The sequence below is a fragment of the Furipterus horrens genome, unplaced genomic scaffold (assembly GCF_987537825.1).
Source record: "Furipterus horrens unplaced genomic scaffold, mFurHor1.1.pri manual_scaffold_2, whole genome shotgun sequence".
Lineage (NCBI taxonomy): Eukaryota > Metazoa > Chordata > Mammalia > Chiroptera > Furipteridae > Furipterus > Furipterus horrens.
In genome coordinates, this window is record NW_028327172.1 from 88,430,507 (window position 1) to 88,450,184 (window position 19,678).

Consider the following 19,678-nt stretch of genomic DNA (forward strand, 5'->3'; position numbering starts at 1 on the left):
CTGACTGGGAATCAAACCAGTGACCCTTTGTTTGCAGTCCAGCACTCAATCCACTGAGCCACACCAGCCAAGGCTGCAACTATGCATTTAATAATAAGATGGAATGAAGAATAGATAGAAGGGTTGATAGGTGAGTATATATACATATGATATATCAAATATAGCAAAATATTATTTATAGAATTTAGGTGGTAAGTTTTTGGATGTTCACTGTTCAACCTATTCAAGTATTTTATACTTAAATTTCTTCTCAAGAAAATGTTGTGAGGAAATCATAGGCATGGAATCATAGCTGCATAATAACAATTGCTACTGATTACTGAGCTCTGGGTTTACAACCATTACATCACTTAATCCTCAAACAATCCTATCAGAAGTGTTATTGTCCACACTATTTTACATGAAGAAACTAGTTCTTAGGTTAGATCACTTTATTCAAGGACATCCAGCTAGTAAATGGTAGGACCTAGCTTCAACACCAGTCTTTCTGGTTATGAAATACACATCTTACCAATTATGCAATGCAGCTTACGCTGTGTCCCCTTGTGAAACTAAAAGAGGCTCCAATGGCAAGGATAATACATTAAGTTTCCATCCCCTATCAACACCTTTACATGAATTCAGTGATCCGGTCCTTTCTCATTTCATATGGAAAAGATATATATAATACGCAAATTCTGCCAAAAAAAAAAAAAAGCAGCATCTGGAAAAGAAGCCTGGAAAAAAAGAACTTGTTACCCTACTTTAGAAAGATATTCTGAGCAGCAGGAGCAACCAGGCCTGGGCTGGGGATGTGCTCCCACCAGGAAAGGAGGACACTGAGAGAGGAGGTAAATGCCCACAAGCCAACAGCTGCTCAGCACAGTCCTGCCTAGGACCAGCTTCCAGCAACACTTTCCTGGTAAAAAAGGGAAACTTGAAAAGACAGAGAAAAAGAATCATAGAAAGAATTAAATGCCTCTCCCCAAATGTATCTTTCTATGTAATGTTAAATGATACTTAATGGGGAAAAAAAGTTTGTTTCATACTCAATTTTAAGAAATGTATTAGCAAATGTGAACAGTTTTCTTGACTGTGGAATTCCTCAGAGCCTTCTACATGCTGAACTCAATGTGACTATCCCAAACGGAGGTGGAGTACGCACTATTCCCAGGAAGCTTTTGGAAATATTGATTGTGAGAAAAGTCAGAAATTAAGATGTCCACATAACTGGATACTGGATTCTGTACTTTAAAAAAATAACTATGAGGCCATACACCAGGGTTTAGTGTGCACACAGAGAAACAGAATTGTGTTAACTGAGAGTTTCATGAACCTACTAAGCCTAGAACAATTAGGAAATGGTGAGTCAAAAAATACCCGATTGCATAGCACTTTTCTCAGAATATATCCCTGGAAATATGCCAATCAGAAATACCCAAGAAAATATGGAAATCAAGAACCTATCACAGAATTTATTAAATTAACTATTTCCAACAGTTGATCGGCATTCTCTCCTGGAAGTGGGCACCAGCAGTGGATTCAGCACTTTCAAAATGCAGCCCAAAACTACAGAGGAGACACAGGGAATGCAGAGATCATTATGTTCAAGCACGGCATGGGAGATGAGGCAGGCAGACGATACAAGCTAGGCACGGGGGACAGGGGTGCTGACTTGCAGCAACAAGTGACCTCAAACTCTGGAAAAGAACAGTAGCAAGTGACTGTGACTCACATGTTGCCATCAGATCCCCTCTCAGCGCTAGAACTCTGTCAGGCAAAGAAATGGGAACCTCATGAATCACCATCTGAAAATGGCAGTTAAAAGACACAAGCATGGCTGGGGACCAGCACCGGTTGACAATACTTGGGCTTCAGCAGCACCAGGTACACAAAGAGAAAGTAGATGATGCTCAGAAACTTGGCCTCTGATGACAAATTCCATGTCCAGATTAAAGGCAACCCTGGGCCCGCTGTACCCTGTGAGGTCAGTGCACTGTTGGAGTGCTGGGTCCAGTTCTGAGTACCACACTTTAAGAAGGACACTGACCAGAATGAGAAAACCCACAGGGGAGGAATCAGGACGGGGAGCTGAGGAAAAGATGAATAAACCCTCAATCACTCATTATTACAAATAAGGCTGCAATAAATATACTTGAGGTTAAATGTTTATATATATCCTTAATTGTTTTCTTGAGATAAATTCTCAGAGGAAGTACTGGTTCAAAGGAAATAAAAATTTTAAGGTCTTTGCAACATCTCATCAAATTTCCTTATAGAGGGCAGGCTGCATGAAAGGGAGAAAAGGAGGAAAAATTGGGACAACTGTAATAGCATAAAGAATAAAACATTTTCAAAATTGCCTTATGGAAAGCAAGTCGTCGTCGTCGTTGGCAGCCGTCCGTCTCGAGAGACGATGGTGTAGCTTCTTAAGAGTCTATCTGCACCGCCAAGAATGGTTGTGCAGTCCGACTCGGGAGTGACACGGTATCTGTCTCCTCCCGTGTTGAATCGACATCTTGCGATGACGCTGGAGTGTCCTCTCCAGTGAAGCTGAAGCTACAGAGCCTGGGCAGGGTGATATGGAGGGTCTGCTGTTGCCCATGCAGCAGACCCCCCCTCTCTTCGCAGCTGAAGGGTCCAAGGGAAAGACGGAGTCAATACAGCTTGGCTTCAGGTGCGCCGCAGGAGTTGCCGGTGTTGACTACAACGTCAAACCGCCTTAGGTACTCCGGCTCCGGATTTTCTGTCGGGGTTTACTCCCTTAGCCTTTCCCCTGAAGAGGTATGCCGCAAGGCAGCGGAGGTTTTTTGGAGTCAGAGTTTTCCTTCTCTGGAAAGCAAGTACTCATTTGTAAATCTACCCATATACTAGGTAGGAAGCCATAAAAGTATCACTTAAAATATTTTTGTAAAATATTTGCAAATTTATTAAGGAAATTTAGTTATTGTAGGTGGTTCAAAAGTTCCTTCCTAACTCAAAAGACTTTAAGCCCAAGTGTTATTCTCTAGCATAAAAAACACAATCTTTATATATTTCCTTAACAATTTTGGTAGCAAAGAGTAAATAAATCTTTCCAAAAAATGCTGAAGTTATACCAACAAAACCTCAGCACTACTCCCATATTTATTCAGACTGTGGTAATTCAAAAGGAGATATTCACATAGTACTTTCATTAAAGATCTACAGGATGCATAAAACATACAAATATTAAGTTGACCCCTATGAAATTGCCATGTTTATAAGTCAAACACAAATATTGGAATTTTTAGCCCAAACTCATGTAATATTATAGCTGAAGCCAGATCATTTGCAGACATTACTCACTTGATGAGGGCAAGCACTTAGTTTGTTGATTGTTTACTTGGGGCTATGATCTAATCAGACAACAAGAGAAGAGTCCCTGCCAACCACTTCCATCCAAAATACTCAACATGAAGTTAACCCTGTACTATAGTTTCTATTTATTTTGTGAACACTAACAAACAGCCACTTCTAAACAATTTCTACATGAGGCACTGCATAAGGCCATAAATTCAATGATATGGGAGAAGCTGAGGCTGAGGCTGTTAGTACAACTATTGAATGTGCCTTGGGGTCAGGTACTTTCCCTACAATTACCCAGGGAGAAACATATAATGACAGTCCCCATTTCACAGAGGAGTGCAGAATTTAAAAACTCGTCGTCGGCAGCCGTCCGTCTCGAGAGACGATGGTGTAGCTTCTTAAGAGTCTATCTGCACCGCGGAGAATGGCTGTGCAGTCCGACTCGGGAGTGACACGGTATCTGTCTCCTCCCGTGTTGAATCGACATCTTGCAATGACGCTGGAGTGTCCTCTCCAGTGAAACTGAAGCTACAGAGCCTGGGCAGGGTGATATGGAGGGTCTGCTGTTGCCCATGCAGCAGACCCCCCCTCTCTTCGCAGCTGAAGGGTCCAAGGGAAAGACGGAGTCAATACAGCTTGGCTTCAGGTGCGCCGCAGGAGTTGCCGGTGTTGACTACAACGTCAAACCGCCTTAGGGACTCCAGCTCCGGATTTTCTGTCGGGGTTTACTCCCTTAGCCTTTCCCCTGAAGAGGTATGCCGCAAGGCAGTGGAGGTTTTTTGGAATCAGAGTTTTCCTTCTCTGATGTGCCCTGACTGGAAGATCGAACCAGCGACACTTAGCTCGCAGGCCGACGCTCAATCCACTGAGCGTCACCTGGTCCTATTAAATCCTCATAATGGGGACTTCCAGTTAAGACAGAAGTATAGGTAGGCATGCTTTACCTCCTCTCAACCACAGAAAGAATTACAACCAGATCTCAAAACAAACAAACAAACGAACAAAAAACCAAATAACACCCAGCACCGTCGGAAAATCTAGCTGTATGGAAGTCCAATAACTAAGGTCCACCTTCATACAGATGGGTAGAAGGGGCTGAGTTACACAGACAGGCAGAGAGGCAACCACACAGTAAAAAAAAAAAAAAAAAAAAAAAAAAAAAAATCCACATTCACATGTGGTAGATAAAAATGGGGAGGGATACCTTGGAAGTGAGCAATCCTAGCCACAGGACAGACAGCACAGCCCAGGGTGCCAGCACTGAGAAGATAAATCACTATTACCTCTGGCTATAAAAACCAGTGAGGGTCAGGGCAGCAGAAGAAACTGTTGGGTTTTTGCCACTTTAAAGAGCCTACACAGAATTAGAATGTACACTGACCCACCGCCTCTGGGATTCACCACCAGGACAGCAGCTGGAAGGGCACCAGTTGCACAGGGGAAGTGAGGGAAGTGACTGGAAATGGGGCAAGTGCCAGGCAAACCTCCAGAAGCCAGGCAGTAGCCTTGCCCCCTCTTAGAGTCCTCTCCACAGAGACACAAAGGGATAAAGTGGGTGCGCTGCCTTGGCAATTACCTAAGGCTCTGCCACACACGATTTATAGGTGCTTTCTCTACACAGGTCATGCTACTAACTCAGGGAGTAAAAGCAGTTCTACCAAATACACAGAAACAAACACAGGGAGGATGCCAAACTGAAGAGGCAAAAAAATATGGCCCAAATGAAAAAACAGAACAGAACACCAGAAAAAGAACTAAATGAAACAGAGAAAGTCAATGTATCAGATGAAAAGTTCAAAACATTGTTGATCAGGATGCTCAAAGAACTAATTGAGCACACACACAAAAAAGGGAAGATATGAAGATTACTCTAAGTGAAATAAAGAAAAATCTACAGGGAACCAACAGTGGAGAGAATGAAGCAGAGAATCAGATCAATGATTTGGAACAAAAGGAAGGAAAAAGCAATCAATCAAAACAGAAAGAAAAAAATGAATTAAAAAACAAAAAGAAAAAAATGAGGACAGGTTTAGGAACCTCTGGGACAACTTTTAAACATACTAACATCTGAATCATAGGGGTGCCAGAAGAAAAGAAAGAGCAAGAAATTGAAAACTTATTTGAAAAAACATGAAAGAAAATTCCCTAAATTGGCCAAAGAAATAGGCATAAAAGTCGAGGAAGAACAGAGAGTCCCAAACAAGTTGGATCCAAAGAGGACCACACCAAGACACATCATAATTAAAATGTCAAAGGTTAAAGGTAAAGAGAGGTTCTTAAAAGCAGCAAGAGAAAAGCAGATTTACCTACAAAGGAGTTCTCATAACACTATAGCTGATTTCTTAAAAGAAACTTTGCAGGCAAGAAGGGACTGGTAAGAAGTATTCAATGTGATGAAAAGCAAGGACCTATAACCTAGATTACTCTATCCAGCAAAGCTATCATTTACAATGGAAGGGACGATAAAGTGTTTCCCAGACAAGGTAAAGCTAAAGGATTCATTATCACTGAGACATTATTACATAAAATATTACAGGAACTTATTTAAGAAAAAGAAGATCATCAAAACCATAAATATTAATAAGCCAACAAATTCGCAACTATCAGCCACTGAATCTAAAAAACGAAAACAAACTAACCAAAGAACCAGAACAGGAACAGAATCATAGGTATGGAGATCATTTGGAGGGTTATCAGCTGGGAGGAGAAAGAGGAAGGATGGGGGAAATGGTGTAGGGATTAAAAAGCAAAACTGGTAGGAACAAAATAGATAGAGGGATGTTAAAAATAGTATGGGAAATGGACATGAACTTAAGGGAGGGGATGGCTGGAGGGAAGGGGGGTACAGGGCAGAAGGAGGCAAAGGGGGAAAAACTGTGACAACTTTAATAACATAATCAAAAATATATACTTAAAAAAATAAATCCTCCTAATGACCCTAATAAGCATTACAACTATTAGTATCCCCATTCTGCAGACAAGGAAACTAAAATATACAGTAGTTAAAAGACTTGCCCTAAGCCACACAGTCAGGTCGTGGCAGAGCTGGGATTCAGACAGACTCACTCTGAAGCTTCCATTTCTAACCAGTACATTACACATACTAAACTTTGAAGTCATAGTGTATGAAACAAATAACAATACAAACAGTGCTTAAATATACCTGCTCAATGATTTATTTTTATTTGCCAATTACAGTCAACATTCAATATTATTTTATATAATGTCAGGTGTACAGCATAGCAGTTAGATGTTTACAAACATAGGAATGATTTCCCCAGTAAGTCTAGTACCCACTGGCACCATACATAGTTATTACAATATTATTCACTATATTGCCTGTGTTGCATTTATATTCCTATGACTATTTTCATGCTTTTTTTTTTTTTACAAATTTCTTTTATTCTTATATAGTCTTTGTATTTTTTCAAGTTGGTTTTTTTAGGTAAAAGAAAGAATTCTGAGGCACTATAAAATCATAAAAAAATTTATTATGCTATAGTAAAAAGAGAACTGTAAAACATTAATTTTAGACTCAACAATAGCATGAAATGAATAGATTTAAATCACTTTATATTTCCTAGAACAAAATTAAACTTTCAGCAAAAACTAAAAAAGAGCATTAGAATCCATTTTAATAAGTCTGATTTTTAAGAGTGTAGAAATCCTGCGGATAATGCAACATTCTAAGTTTAGTACCAAACTAATCAACTGCACCCAAATATTTAGGTTCTGCCTCTTGAGTCCAAGAACACCAGAGAAAGAAAAGATATAGAAATTTGCTAAAAAGCTTTAAGTGCCTCCCCCATAAGAATAAGCATTTGAATAAGAGAAAGAAATATGGGGAAATGAAATTTTTGTAAAAGAGGAAGGAAAGAAGACAGGTTAAAAGAAAGAGACCAATCTCCTCTCAGAGAGTCTGGTTCACCCACATCAGAGAAAGGGTTAGGCAGGTACATTCAGCTTCTCTAGCAGATTTTCATTCTCCAAGGCTTCGTAACACCCGTCTCGCACTCACTCACATAATCACATTAGTTTTGTCACTAAAAACTCCCTCTTCATTGAAAGCACCTAAACCGCTTAAACCACCCAGAGGGGCCGCATAAATTATCAGACACCAAAACAAACGGAAGAGGTTTTCCATTTTATGTCTTATTACTTCACAACATCTATCTGCATGCTCAGAAAGCTATGCTAAAACATTTGGTGAGTTATCATGTTTAAAAAAAATGATTCCAAAATAAATAAACTCTGACATATCCTTTAAAACTGCTCTTTAAGGTGAGAAGAGTCCTACCTAGCAAGTAGTTTTATGCTGGCAGAGCAGTCCACTGACAGGGCCGTTTTCTATTTCCCTTTTCTCCTCTTCCTTGTGCTCTATCAGCCAAGTCCATGATTATTTGTGCATTAGTGTTGCAGCTTCTATTAACAGTAAACAAAGCAAGTGGTGCCTGAGTGTGCAAAGTTCGAAGGCAAATTTAAAAGAATGATACTTGACATAAAAAATAGTATTCAGTTATTACCTATGGGCCCTTTAGAACAGTGCAGGGTCCGGACAGAATTGAAAATCACCTGCTTTTTACCATAACTCAACTGTTACTTATTATCTCACCATTGAGAGCCTGAGTGGGATCTAAAACTCAGACTCACAGACACAGACAACAGTATGCTAGTTACCTGGGGGAAGGGTGGGGCAGTAGTAGGTAAAGGGGGCCAAATATATGATGATGGAACATGATCTGACTCTAGGTGGTGGGCACGCAATGCAATATACATATCACGTATCACAGAAATGTACGCTTGAAACCTATATAATCATATTAATCAATGTTATTCCAATAAATTTAATATAAAATAAAATAAAATGGAAGTTAAAAAATAAATAAAGGATAGCTGTTAGCCCTTTAAAAAGGAGGAAGTGTATCAGAGGGAGGAGGAGTCCTGGTTAAATGGAACTATCCAAGTGAAAGAAAGGTCCCCAACTGGGTAGTGTTCCAGGGATTAGTGGGTTGGGAGAACTCAGAGAGGGGTCAAGAAAGGAGAAACAGAATGAACCATGAGAGAAAGCAATCTGATGCTACATGTTTGGGAGGGAGACATGTAGTGGAATAATTCTGAAATCAGATAGGATGAAACTGAAGACCAATGTAGTCAGTTTCTCAGGCAAGAAGCAAAGAGAGAAGATTATTTTTGGTGAAACAGAATCATAAATATATCATAAACATAAAAAATTCCTTAATATGTCAAAGGAAGGATAAAGTCGGTAAGAAATAATTAAAGAAAATGACATGAACTAGTCCTGGATAAAAAAGTAAAGGGTGACTGTGGGACAGATTCAAAGTGACCTTGTCTTAAAAGGAACTTTTATAATGTATATAAACAAAGATTAAAGATGGGTTGGGATAGACAGCACTCATTTTGAGTGATTATTTAAGAGACAAAAATGGAATATTCATTTACATTTAGACTCAACAGAAAAATATCTCAAAAGGAACATAAAGAAATGAGGAGAAAAACGAAGTTACTGTTCACTGTCCCAAATCATAAACAAACAACACTTAAAAGCTGCATTTTTCTAGCTTTTTTTCTAAATCAGGGTTGGCAAACTACAGCCTCCATGCCAAATTCAGCCCACTGCCTGTTTTATAAATGTTAAGTATTATCAGAACAGTCATCCTCACTCACTTATATATTATTTATGGCTACTTTCTTCTACTATTTTATGACACCTAGATTTTAGTAACTGTGACGCAACCATATGGCCTGCAAAGCCTAAAATATTTACAACCCAGTCCTTTATAGTTTGTCAAACACTGTTCTAAAAAACAAGAGAATTCCCCATGTTTTTACCATCTGACAATTCATTGGTTCTCAGGTAGGCATAAAGATGCTGATGTAATTCTCACTTTGTATACAGAGGGCAGAATTAAATCTGATAGTTGTCACACTGTGGCCAGCAATCTACCCAAACCTTTCAAGTCTTGTCTTACTCCAGTGCAACATGGTGGATCATAGGCTCTGAACAGTGGTAGGCCTGAGTTCCAATCCCACATGCATCACTTCTTTGTTGAGCTTAAATTTCCTCTCCATAAAACTAGGATTATACCTCTTTTTCCCCACAGTATTTTTGTTGGGATTAAACGATATTGTGTTTATGAAAGTGCTTTGTAAGTAGTAAAACAATGTAAAAGGATAAGGCATTATTAGCACATAGACATATATGGAGACTAATTGATTTCTCATTATTTTGATTCAGGGTTTCTTACCATGAGAGAGATCTGCTCTTTTAAATGACTTTATATTATCAAAATTCAATTTAATTCAAGACACGTTGATCTCTGGCCTGCTATGGACAAGACATTCACTGGTCATTCTACTTTTTAGATGAAGAAAAATATCTCTGATAGCAAATAACCTTCTTCCATTTGTGTTACAAAGTTTTAAGCAAGGTGTGCATTCAACAGTTCAAAGGGACTGTTAGATTAAAAGTGCTTTTGAAACATGGTTCTTGTACCAATTATATATACATTTCCAGCACTCATTCTAGCTGTACAGTCAGTTATATCCTCTAAACATAATAACCAACAAGTTGCCAGCCTTTGTTTTTAAAACTAAGAGTAATGTTCTTTACAAAGAAATGTTTTAAAAACAGCACATACAATAACAAATTTTGGTAAACTCAGTTGGTTAAAGCATTGTACTGATACACCAAGATTGCGGGTTTGAACCCTGGTCAGGGCATATACAAGAATCAACTGATGAATGCATAAATAAGTAGAGCAACACATGGATGTTTCTCTCTGTCTCTCTCTCTCTCCCTCCTTCTCTCCCTAAAATTAATTTTTAAAAAAGAACCCTAAAATTTATGGGGTAATGTGTCTTTACACTTTCCAGAGTGTATTCACATCCAATATTTTATCTGATCCTCAGCATAACCCTATGGAGAATGTAAGTATCATTATCCTGTTCAGCAGAAGGAGACATGGAGGCTCTGGAAGAAGAGAGCCCTGCCCAAGATCACACAGCTGGCAAGTGGTAGTTCTAGATCAAGGACCCAGAGTCAGTGCTCTTTCCACTCCACCCTGCTGTAGATGGATCACCCATTCATGATGCAGGTAGCACTAGAATACATAAGCAGGTGACTGAATCACAGCGCTATGACAGCAGCTGCTGGTCATTAAACACTGACCGTGGGTTCCATGGCTCTAAGTGTCTCACATACATCACAGAGATTAAATAAGCTGAATATGCAAAGTGCACAGCACAGGACTTGACACATGGTAATTATTCCATTAACTGCAACTATTGGTCTTATTTCTAATTCATATAACTCTGTAATTTATGCATTTATTTCCATTATTCAAATGAAGAAACTGAGGTTTGGAAAAGTTAGGTAACATGTCCAAGGATGGGTAATGAGAAAGTGACAGAAGTCAGGATTCCTGCCTAAATTTGGCTAACCCTTTGTCACTGGAATTTCTTCTGATGCTGAAAGGCAGAGAATGCACATGCACAAAAATGAAAAGTATGTTATTAAAAGTGATTAAAAAAACATTTTCCTGTTACCTTGATTGGCCAAGCAGGCAAAGGCTGTAAAAAGTCACACTCATAAGGGTAGTCCACTATTGCCAGAAATACCCAGGTATCAGAGATCCAATCTTTCAAAAGCTAAACATCCTGAGAATTTGTTAATGGGGTACATAAGTGAAGGGCTTCAGAAAGCCAATGCAAGCCACTACCTGCAAATAAAATCACAATGTTGAAACCTAAAAAGCACTGCTCAACACAAAGTTTTATAGATTCCTTGCCTGGTATTTTAGAAAATTCAGCTATATCATTTCTCCAAGAATACTTTTTCAACATCAATATTTTTAGAGTAACTGGATAATCCCTGATAAACAAGCTGTCTATCCTTATGGAGTTTATCAGAATTCATATTCTGAATTATTCCATTTTATACATACTATTGAAATAAGTAAATAAAAAAGTAGAACACTATAAAGCAATGAAAAGGCACAAACTACAACTAAATAGAACAAATAAATATGTCTGACAAACACATTGAGCAAAAGACAGCAGACAAAAAAATACACACTGTGCAATTTCAATGACTAAAAAATTAGAGAGTAAGCAAAATTAATATATGGTTTTAGGAGTCAGAATAGTTATTGGCTTTTGAAATGCTGAGGTAGTGACTGGAAAGGGAATAAGGGCATTGATTTCTTGATCTAGATGCTGATTACACTACATATGAGCTTTGTGAAAATTCATCAAACTATATCCTTTGAATTGTGTACTTTTCTAAGTGTTGTATTTAAATATGTATGTTTAAATACATATTTAAACATGTATTTAAATACTGAAATAAAACATTTATAGAAAAAGTGGGAAATGCTGAATTTAACAAGTGGAAGAATCATGAGTCCATTCTCTTAATTAAAGCTTACCTGTTCTTGTGAGACAATTAATGGCATCCCAGGTCCTGCGGATGCTCTCTGAACAACTTGGATCACTTTTCCTAAAATCAGTAGTTACAATCTGCATAAATATATCACAAGGTAGTAGGCCCTCAAACTGCCAGATAGGGGCAGAGGCTGCAAGAGCTCTAAATGGAGATATAAATAGTGAAAAAAATAACAGCTGTTAATGAGAAAGAAACTAGAAATCTCAGCACAATAGAATGGAACATGTTTCACCCCAACTAAATCTCTAAGTTTGCCTTGACAACCATATAGAAGTTCTCGTGTCCAACACAAGCGCATTTACCCAGCCACCATGTGAGGGTATTTCGTCCTGAACCAGACTGCAAGCATGCCGCCGTAGGAGCCCCCCACGGCAATGAAAGGCTGGTTTTCAGTTCCTGGGATTGTCCTTTTCATGTGTTTGATTAACTCTGCAAAATCAGCCAGAGCTTGTTCTGATGTCATGAAATTCAAGTGTCTGGAACCCTAAAAAAAAGACAAAGAACATGGGTATACATGTGCACACAATAGCAGCTCAGGCATGGCATAGATCCAGAAAAAAGCCAAAGGCAGATAAGCTTTTCTCCAAATAGAATTTCTAGGCAACTGAGTTAAAATGCCTGGTCAAAGCCATAACAACGTTGATTTAAAGTGATTTTAAGTTTGTGGAAAGAACATAATGTATTCCACATTCAAATATAATTTCCAAAAAAAAATGTATGTATGTGTGTGTGTGTGTGTGTGTATGTGTATAAAATTTCTATTAAATATATTTACCAAAGACCCTGTTGAGGTGGTACAGTTTATTTTTTAATAAACTCTAAATAACATTTAACAGCAAATGTAATAGAACATAATACTAAGCTTAGTAGACAACTGTTGTATTTTAACTTTAATTTCAAATCTCAAATATTTGAAATTGCTACTACATAGGCAAAGGTAAACTATATCCTGTGGAAAATTGAAATAAGAATCATTAGCAAAAATAAAATTTGCCCTTCTTTATCAGAAATGTCTGATATACCAACAACTGAAAGAAATTAGCATGCCCATTATGAACAACTACAAAATTAGAGTAAAAACAAATAAACTAAAAAACATATGGAGCAATTATTTTCAGGCAGTATAACAGCAACACAAGACATTGATGGCTCAGAGAAGGATACTCATAGAGAAAGGTCCATGATCCTCTAGCTCTCTGCCCAGGGACAATTTTCTCACCGCGATGTAGGGAGGTGAAGTGCCAACAGTCTTGCTAAGCTAGGGAGACTAATGAGGTGTCTCCCTTTAAAAGGGGAAGCCTAATTCCTTTCTTTCTGAACTTGAGCTGGACTTAGTGACTTGCTTCTAACAAATAGAATGTGACAGAAAAGATATGTGTCTTCCTATGTTAGGTCATAAAAAGCACTGTAGTTTCACCTTGCTCTCTTGCACTGCCAGATTTGAGGGAAGCTAGTCGCCACTCATGAGGCCATTCAAGTAGGCCTTTGGAGAAACTCAGGCGAGACAAGTTGAAGCCTCTCACTAACATCCAGTACCAGTTTGTCACTCATGTGGACCCTCCATGAGAGGAAAAGGACCTCCTGCCCTTGTCAAGCCTTCAGAGGACTACAGTACAAGCTGACGTCTTAATTTCATGAGACCCCCAGACACAGAACCACCTTGCTGAGCCACTTTTAATTCCTGTGAGATAATAAATGTCTGTTTTTGTTTTAAGCCACCAAGGTTTGAGGAAGTTGGGACGTAGTAGTAGATAACTGATATAGCTGTATGCCTGTATGAGGCTATCCTATTTGACCTTCATGCTTTGGACTCACCACTCTGACTCCTCCCACCATTTGGCCTGTGTGGAATCACACAGTTCCCATCGCCCCTATGTATGTCACCTACTCCTTTAACCTCCTGAGTTCTTACCTCCCCTCTCATTGTCTGTCACTATTCTTCAGTTTGCTTTTATGACACTTGTATACTTGAGTAAAAAATTTTTCCAATTCTTGCATATTTATAATATCCCCCAGGTGACTGACAAGCTGATAGCACACACAGCGAAGTAGTATATCAAAGAGAGCTCTTAGCTCCATTTTGCTAACAAAGTATGACCCATAGGGACTTAAGAGAGGAGGTTCTGATTCTGTCTGCAAGAAGCCAGTCTACTTCTCAATGGTTTTAGGACCCGTCATCTCCTCTAATCAGATAACTATGCAAAATAGTAAGCTAAACAATAGATTTTCCCATGCAGCCCAACAAACATCAATAAGTTGTTCTGCTTTTCATTTATAACATGAGGACTTTTTTATTTATAATACAAGATAATAAAGCCTCTGAGAACAAAAATTTTAAAACTTAAAGCAGACAGCAAAGGAAAATAATTGACCCCAAGATCTTCTAACTCAGAGTTTCCCCAAAATATGGTATTTGCATACTGGTGGTATGTATAATGATCTCAGGTATTACACAAACATTTTAAATTTAATATGTGTTTTAATATAATTTAGAAAAAATAACTAGTACATAAAGGCCTTGGTAAGGTAGTGCTAAGTTTGTAAAGTGAGCTGTTTAAAGAAATATTAAGTAAATTATAGTGCAGATGGCAAATCACATAGCCAGAATGAAAAGGATATTACAGGAATGACTCAGATGAGGAAAAGTGTCCTGGTTTACTAGGTTTAGAGTCTACAGCCAAGGCCAGAGCTCCTGTGAGAACAGGAGAGGCCAAAAGGGAATCCAAGTGGCCAGTTGGCCTCATTGAACCATAGATTGTCCTTATTTTAGTAAAAGCACCTTATTAAACAAACATTTCAGTTCTCATTGTATTTTTCTCAGTGGTAGACGCAATTTTAAGTGTATAATTTACTGACACTTTAGAAACAATGGAAAGTTCCCTCCACAGTCTCTGCAGCCATAGATTAAGAGTTACCTGGGAAAGCTAGCCTCATCACACTGAATTAAAGAAAGATCAACATTAGAAATGATAAGAGAGACTTCCGGCCAAGATGGAGGCTTAGACTGACACTCTCGGTCTCCCTCTACAACTAGAAAGGAATACAACTACCTCAAGACAAAAGATAACTAGAAATTCCAGAAAATACATGGAAGCCCAACATATCAAGTTATAAACCTCGGACGGGTAGGGAGAGCAAAAGTGGGCAGTGCTATTTGCGGTAGCACCAAGGACAGCAGCAGGGAGAGCAATCCTGGCTGCAGTCGAGCCCCGGCAGCTCGCGACCCCAACGCTGGGAAAAGCAGCCACCGCATTGCCTCCGACAGTGAGGCCCAGAGGGTGGGAGGACAGATCCCGGTCTCCCAGCGGAGAATAACGGCAGGAACCCATCTTGGACCCCCGCCCCCACACAAAGCGCCACAGCGCCGCAAAATAGGTTGTGGATCAGCACCGGTCGCTGGGCAGTGACGACAAAGGGCCACAGCGCAGCAAAAAAGGATGCTGGATCGCCGCTGGTCGCTGGGTTGTGATGAGTACACAGGCTCCGCCCCCTATAGCTGGCCCAAGAAAGCAAAGCAAAACGCAAATCTGTCAAAATGAGGCAGACAACTATAGAAATCCTGGTGACGCAGCTCACCAGGCAACGAATGAAGAATCTGACAGATGAACAAACAAGAAACCTGTCAGAGGCTCAGTTCAGAGCTATTGTTATAAGGTGGCTTACAGAATTAACAAAAGATTTGGAAAAAAGATGAGAAAGAATTGAAAACCACTCATACTGAAAAGAACAAAAACACATAGGAGGCAACTGGTGAGGAAAAAAATCCAGAGATCAAATCAACAAACTGAAACATAGGGAAGGAACAAACAGTCGACCAGTGCAGAAAGAGGAAACAGAAAGGAAGGAAAGTGAGAAGAGGATCAGAAACCTCTGGGACAGCTGTAAGAGATCGAACATACAAATTATAGGATTGCCAGAGGGCGAAGAAGAAGAACTAGAAATTGAAAAATTAAGTGAAAATATAATAAAGCAGAACTTCCCAAACTTGGGGAAGAAAATAGACTTACAGGTCCAGGAAACACAGAGAGTTCCAGAAAAACTGGACCCAGGGAAGACCACTCCAAGACACATTATAATCAAATTGTCAGAAGTTAACAATAAAGAGAGAATCTTAAAAGCAGCAAGACAGAAGAAAAGAATCATGTACAAAGGGGTCCCAATTAGACTATCAGCTGACTTCTCAAGTGAGACCCTGCAAGCAAGAAGGGACTGGCAAGAAATATTCAAAGGAATGAAAATCAAAAACCTACAGCCACGAATACTCTATCCAGCGAAACTGTCATTCAGAATAGAAGGCAGAGAAAGTGCTTCCAGGACAAAATAAAACTAAAGGAGTTCATTAGATCCAAACCACTGTTATATGAGATGTTAAAGGGACTGGTTTAGAAGAAGGAGGATCAAAACTATGAACATTAAAATGAAAACTGCATCACAAGAACCAACAACAGAAGCTAGGGAATTGAAACAAAAGCAAACTAAATAGGCAACAAGAGTGGAAAAAGAACTATAAGTATGGGGAACATATTGGGGGGAGGTCAGCAGGGAAGGGGAAGCAGGAAAGGGAGGGAGATGGTACAGGAATTGAGAAGCATAGTAGGAGGGAATGGAGTAGACAAGAAGAGGTTGAGAAGAACTATATGCACAACCTATGGACATGGACTAAAAGGGGAGACAGCTGGAGGCAGGGGGGCCATCGGGTGGAGGGGAGCAGAGTGAAGGGAAATTGGGACAACTGTAACAGTATAATCAATAAAACATATTTAAAAAAGAAATGATAAGAATATGGCTTTAAAATGTCTCAATCTGTTCAAATTGTATACAAAAGTGAAAGATAAATACTGATTATTGAAATTTCAGGCAGTTCACATTAAAGCTATTATTTCTTTTTTACAGTGGGACTATAATTATAAAATGTTCTAAAAGTTTTTAAAAACTTTTAAACTTAAACGATCTACTTACATTGAAAGAGCTGGCACCAAAGGGTAGCGACTTTCCATAGTATCTATGTTCAGCAAACACCAACATAGCTTTCAGTTCCTCCACCACATCCCACATGAAACCATAGGAACAATTTACAAATTCAGAGGAAAAAATCAGGATACGAAAAAAGTCATTAAACCTTTTTGCAACTCATATAAAACAGATGTTAAATCAGAGCAAAAAGAGCTAAGAACCAAATAAATATATTCTACAGATAAATGACATAATTGTTGTTTCACTGTTGCCCATCAATCTCACACTGTATTAAAGTGAAACAAAAATCAGTCCAAGCTGGTCAACCACAACTCATTCCAACTCTCCTTATTCTGACACTTGAGCCATAGAATCAACATTATGTCTAAAATAGTATTCAATTGTACTGTGTGCCAAATAGTCTAAGAAAGAGCTGAGGATATCTAAGTTCACTGTCTACTTTTAGACATTTACAATGTAAAAAAGAAAACAGTACAAATTAGCATACTGGACTCACTTGGGTTTTTATATTAATCTTATTTACTTGAAAATAAATAGGAACTAGCAATAGCTAATATTACTTGAGTGTTTACAATGTGTCAGACACTGTTGTAAGCAATTTGTATGTAGTATCAATTCAGTTAATTTCACAATCATCTAAGAGCAATGCATTTTGACTATTCCCATTTTGAAGACAAGGTCACTAAGGCACAAGAGTTTAAATAACCTGCCACGGTCACACAGCTAGACAGGGGCAGCGTGCAAACGCACACATCGGCTGTCGGGCTCCAGGGCACGATCACAGAGTGTTCAGAAACATTCTTATTCCGCACACGATGCTGGTCGTTAGTCAGTCACTGCCACCTTTCACTTACGTCAGCGGTGCACTCAGAATGCTCTCAGCAAAGCATGCTAGGCAGCCAACAACCATCGATTAGATTTAGGTGTAGCATGCATTAAAACTATCTGTCATTCCTACTACAGATTTTTGCTTTTTAATGAGCTGCTGCTCCCTAACAAAGACTAAGAACGTCTAGAAGTTTGTTTGTTTTTTGACCAATAATGACAATTAAAAGAGGCGTATACATGTGGAGATGGAGGATTTAACCTGATATCTGTGATGAGTTCAGTAACCTCAGTTCTCCCCTAACACCCTGCTCACTCCCTGCCATTTATTATAGGTCCTGTAACACCCAGCTCAAGCACGCCATCCTCTGCCTGCGGCGCCCGGCGGTGCTGATCGCTCCCTCCTCTCTATGCCACCGTGCTAGGTGTAGGTCTCTATTACTGTGTTGCAATATTTGCTTACATGTGTGTCTTACCCTGCCAGACTACAAGCTTCTTAAGGGTAAGGACCACCCATCAAAAGAGCCAGACCTCTGTGGAGTTGTCCCAGGCTTTGAGAGGAAGCAATTAAATTGAACTGATTCACATTGTAATGATTATTTGCCTCAACTTCAGGGGCATTTTTAGTTTTCAAAAGAGGTCCATAATAATTTATGTGCCAACATTGTGCTAAGCACCTGATTCTTTAGTCCTCACGATAACTCTAGGAACTAGACATTATTACTATTCCCATATAACAGATGAGAAAACTGAGGCACTGAAGAAGAAACTCATCAAAAGTCACACAGTGTAGCAGCAAAACCAAAATTCAAACGTTATCAGTCAGCTGAAGTCTTCACTCTTGACTACTGTGATACACTGTCTCTCAATAAATGAATGTCCAGAATGTGTGAATACATTAATGGAACATTTTAGTAAATAAAGAAAGGTATGGGGCTGGGAAAGGACCGGGATCTATCCTTCTAGGATCTGCCTCTAGTCAGTTCTCCAGAATTGTTCCTCCTACACCGTCTGTTCCTTTCTACCACTTCCCAGGTCAGGCTCCCAGCAAGCCGCCTGCTACACTGCCGTGCCAGTGAGAGCAGTGAGGGCTGGGAGGGGCAGGAACAGCTTTCTGCCTATAATTCAGAACAGAAGAACAGCAGCTGGGAAAATGACTGGAGAAGCTGCCCTGTGGCCTTGGCATAAACAGCAAGTCACACAAGAAAGAGAAAGGGAGACAAGGCAGACTCAGTTGCTTCACAGAATACCAGAGCAGGAATCTGACAGAAAATAAGTTCTGATTTCATTTGTCTCTGATCTAAGAGAAACAGACATCCTAGCATCTCATTTCTCAAGGAATTATTTTATTATCAAGTAACATATTTAGACTCTCAACATCCCTAAGGAATGATCAGAAATGTGGCAGGCAATAATACAGTAAAATTGGATTCATATCTTTGCTTTCAATATAGTCCAGTTCAATATGTACTGAGACCTCCTGAATACCGGGCATGATGTCAGACATTGGCAGTAGAGAAAAAATGATTTGGTCCCCACTTTAAGGTCATTAGCATCTAGGTTTTTGGTACAGTCACATTTTCTAGTCATAGCTCTGGCACGTTTCGTGAGTCCTTCTAATTTAAGTTTTGTTAATGGATTAAAGTATTATTATAAAAGATAATAGACAATATGGTAAAGAAAGCAAGCTAACAGCTATACAATTTTTCACTCTCATAAATGAGAAAAATGGCTAAATAGGAAATCTAAATTAAAACATACTTTACCTTTGTCTATTCCTATTTCACAATTAAACTTTTATTTTTATTTGCATTGGCTTTAAAAAATTTTTATTTTTTGCTTGTTTGTTTATTTTTAGAGAGAGGGGAATGGAGAAAGAGAGGGAGAGGAACATCACTGTGTGGTTGTCTCTCACTCGTGGCCCCAGCTGGGGACCTGACATGCAACCGAGTCATGAGCCCTGATGGGAATCGAACCAGTGACACTTGGTTTGCTGGCTGACACTCAATCCACTGAGCCACAGCAGCCAGGTATATTGGGTGTAATCAAATTTTATTCATTCATTCATTCAACAAATACTTATTGAACACCTACTATAAGCCTAACAGT

At 39.1% G+C, this 19,678-nt stretch overlaps 1 protein-coding gene across 1 annotated transcript in view; it reads right to left on the reverse strand.

Annotated features, from left to right (window-relative positions):
• LOC150019003 (lysosomal Pro-X carboxypeptidase-like) overlaps positions 1–19,678 on the reverse strand; it is a 127,393-nt gene that overhangs the window by 30,341 nt on the left and 77,374 nt on the right. The window contains 4 exon segments of the mRNA XM_090267351.1: positions 10,873–11,045; positions 11,754–11,911; positions 12,073–12,254; positions 16,730–16,832. Coding sequence (XP_090123477.1) covers positions 10,873–11,045; positions 11,754–11,911; positions 12,073–12,254; positions 16,730–16,832 — 616 coding nt within the window.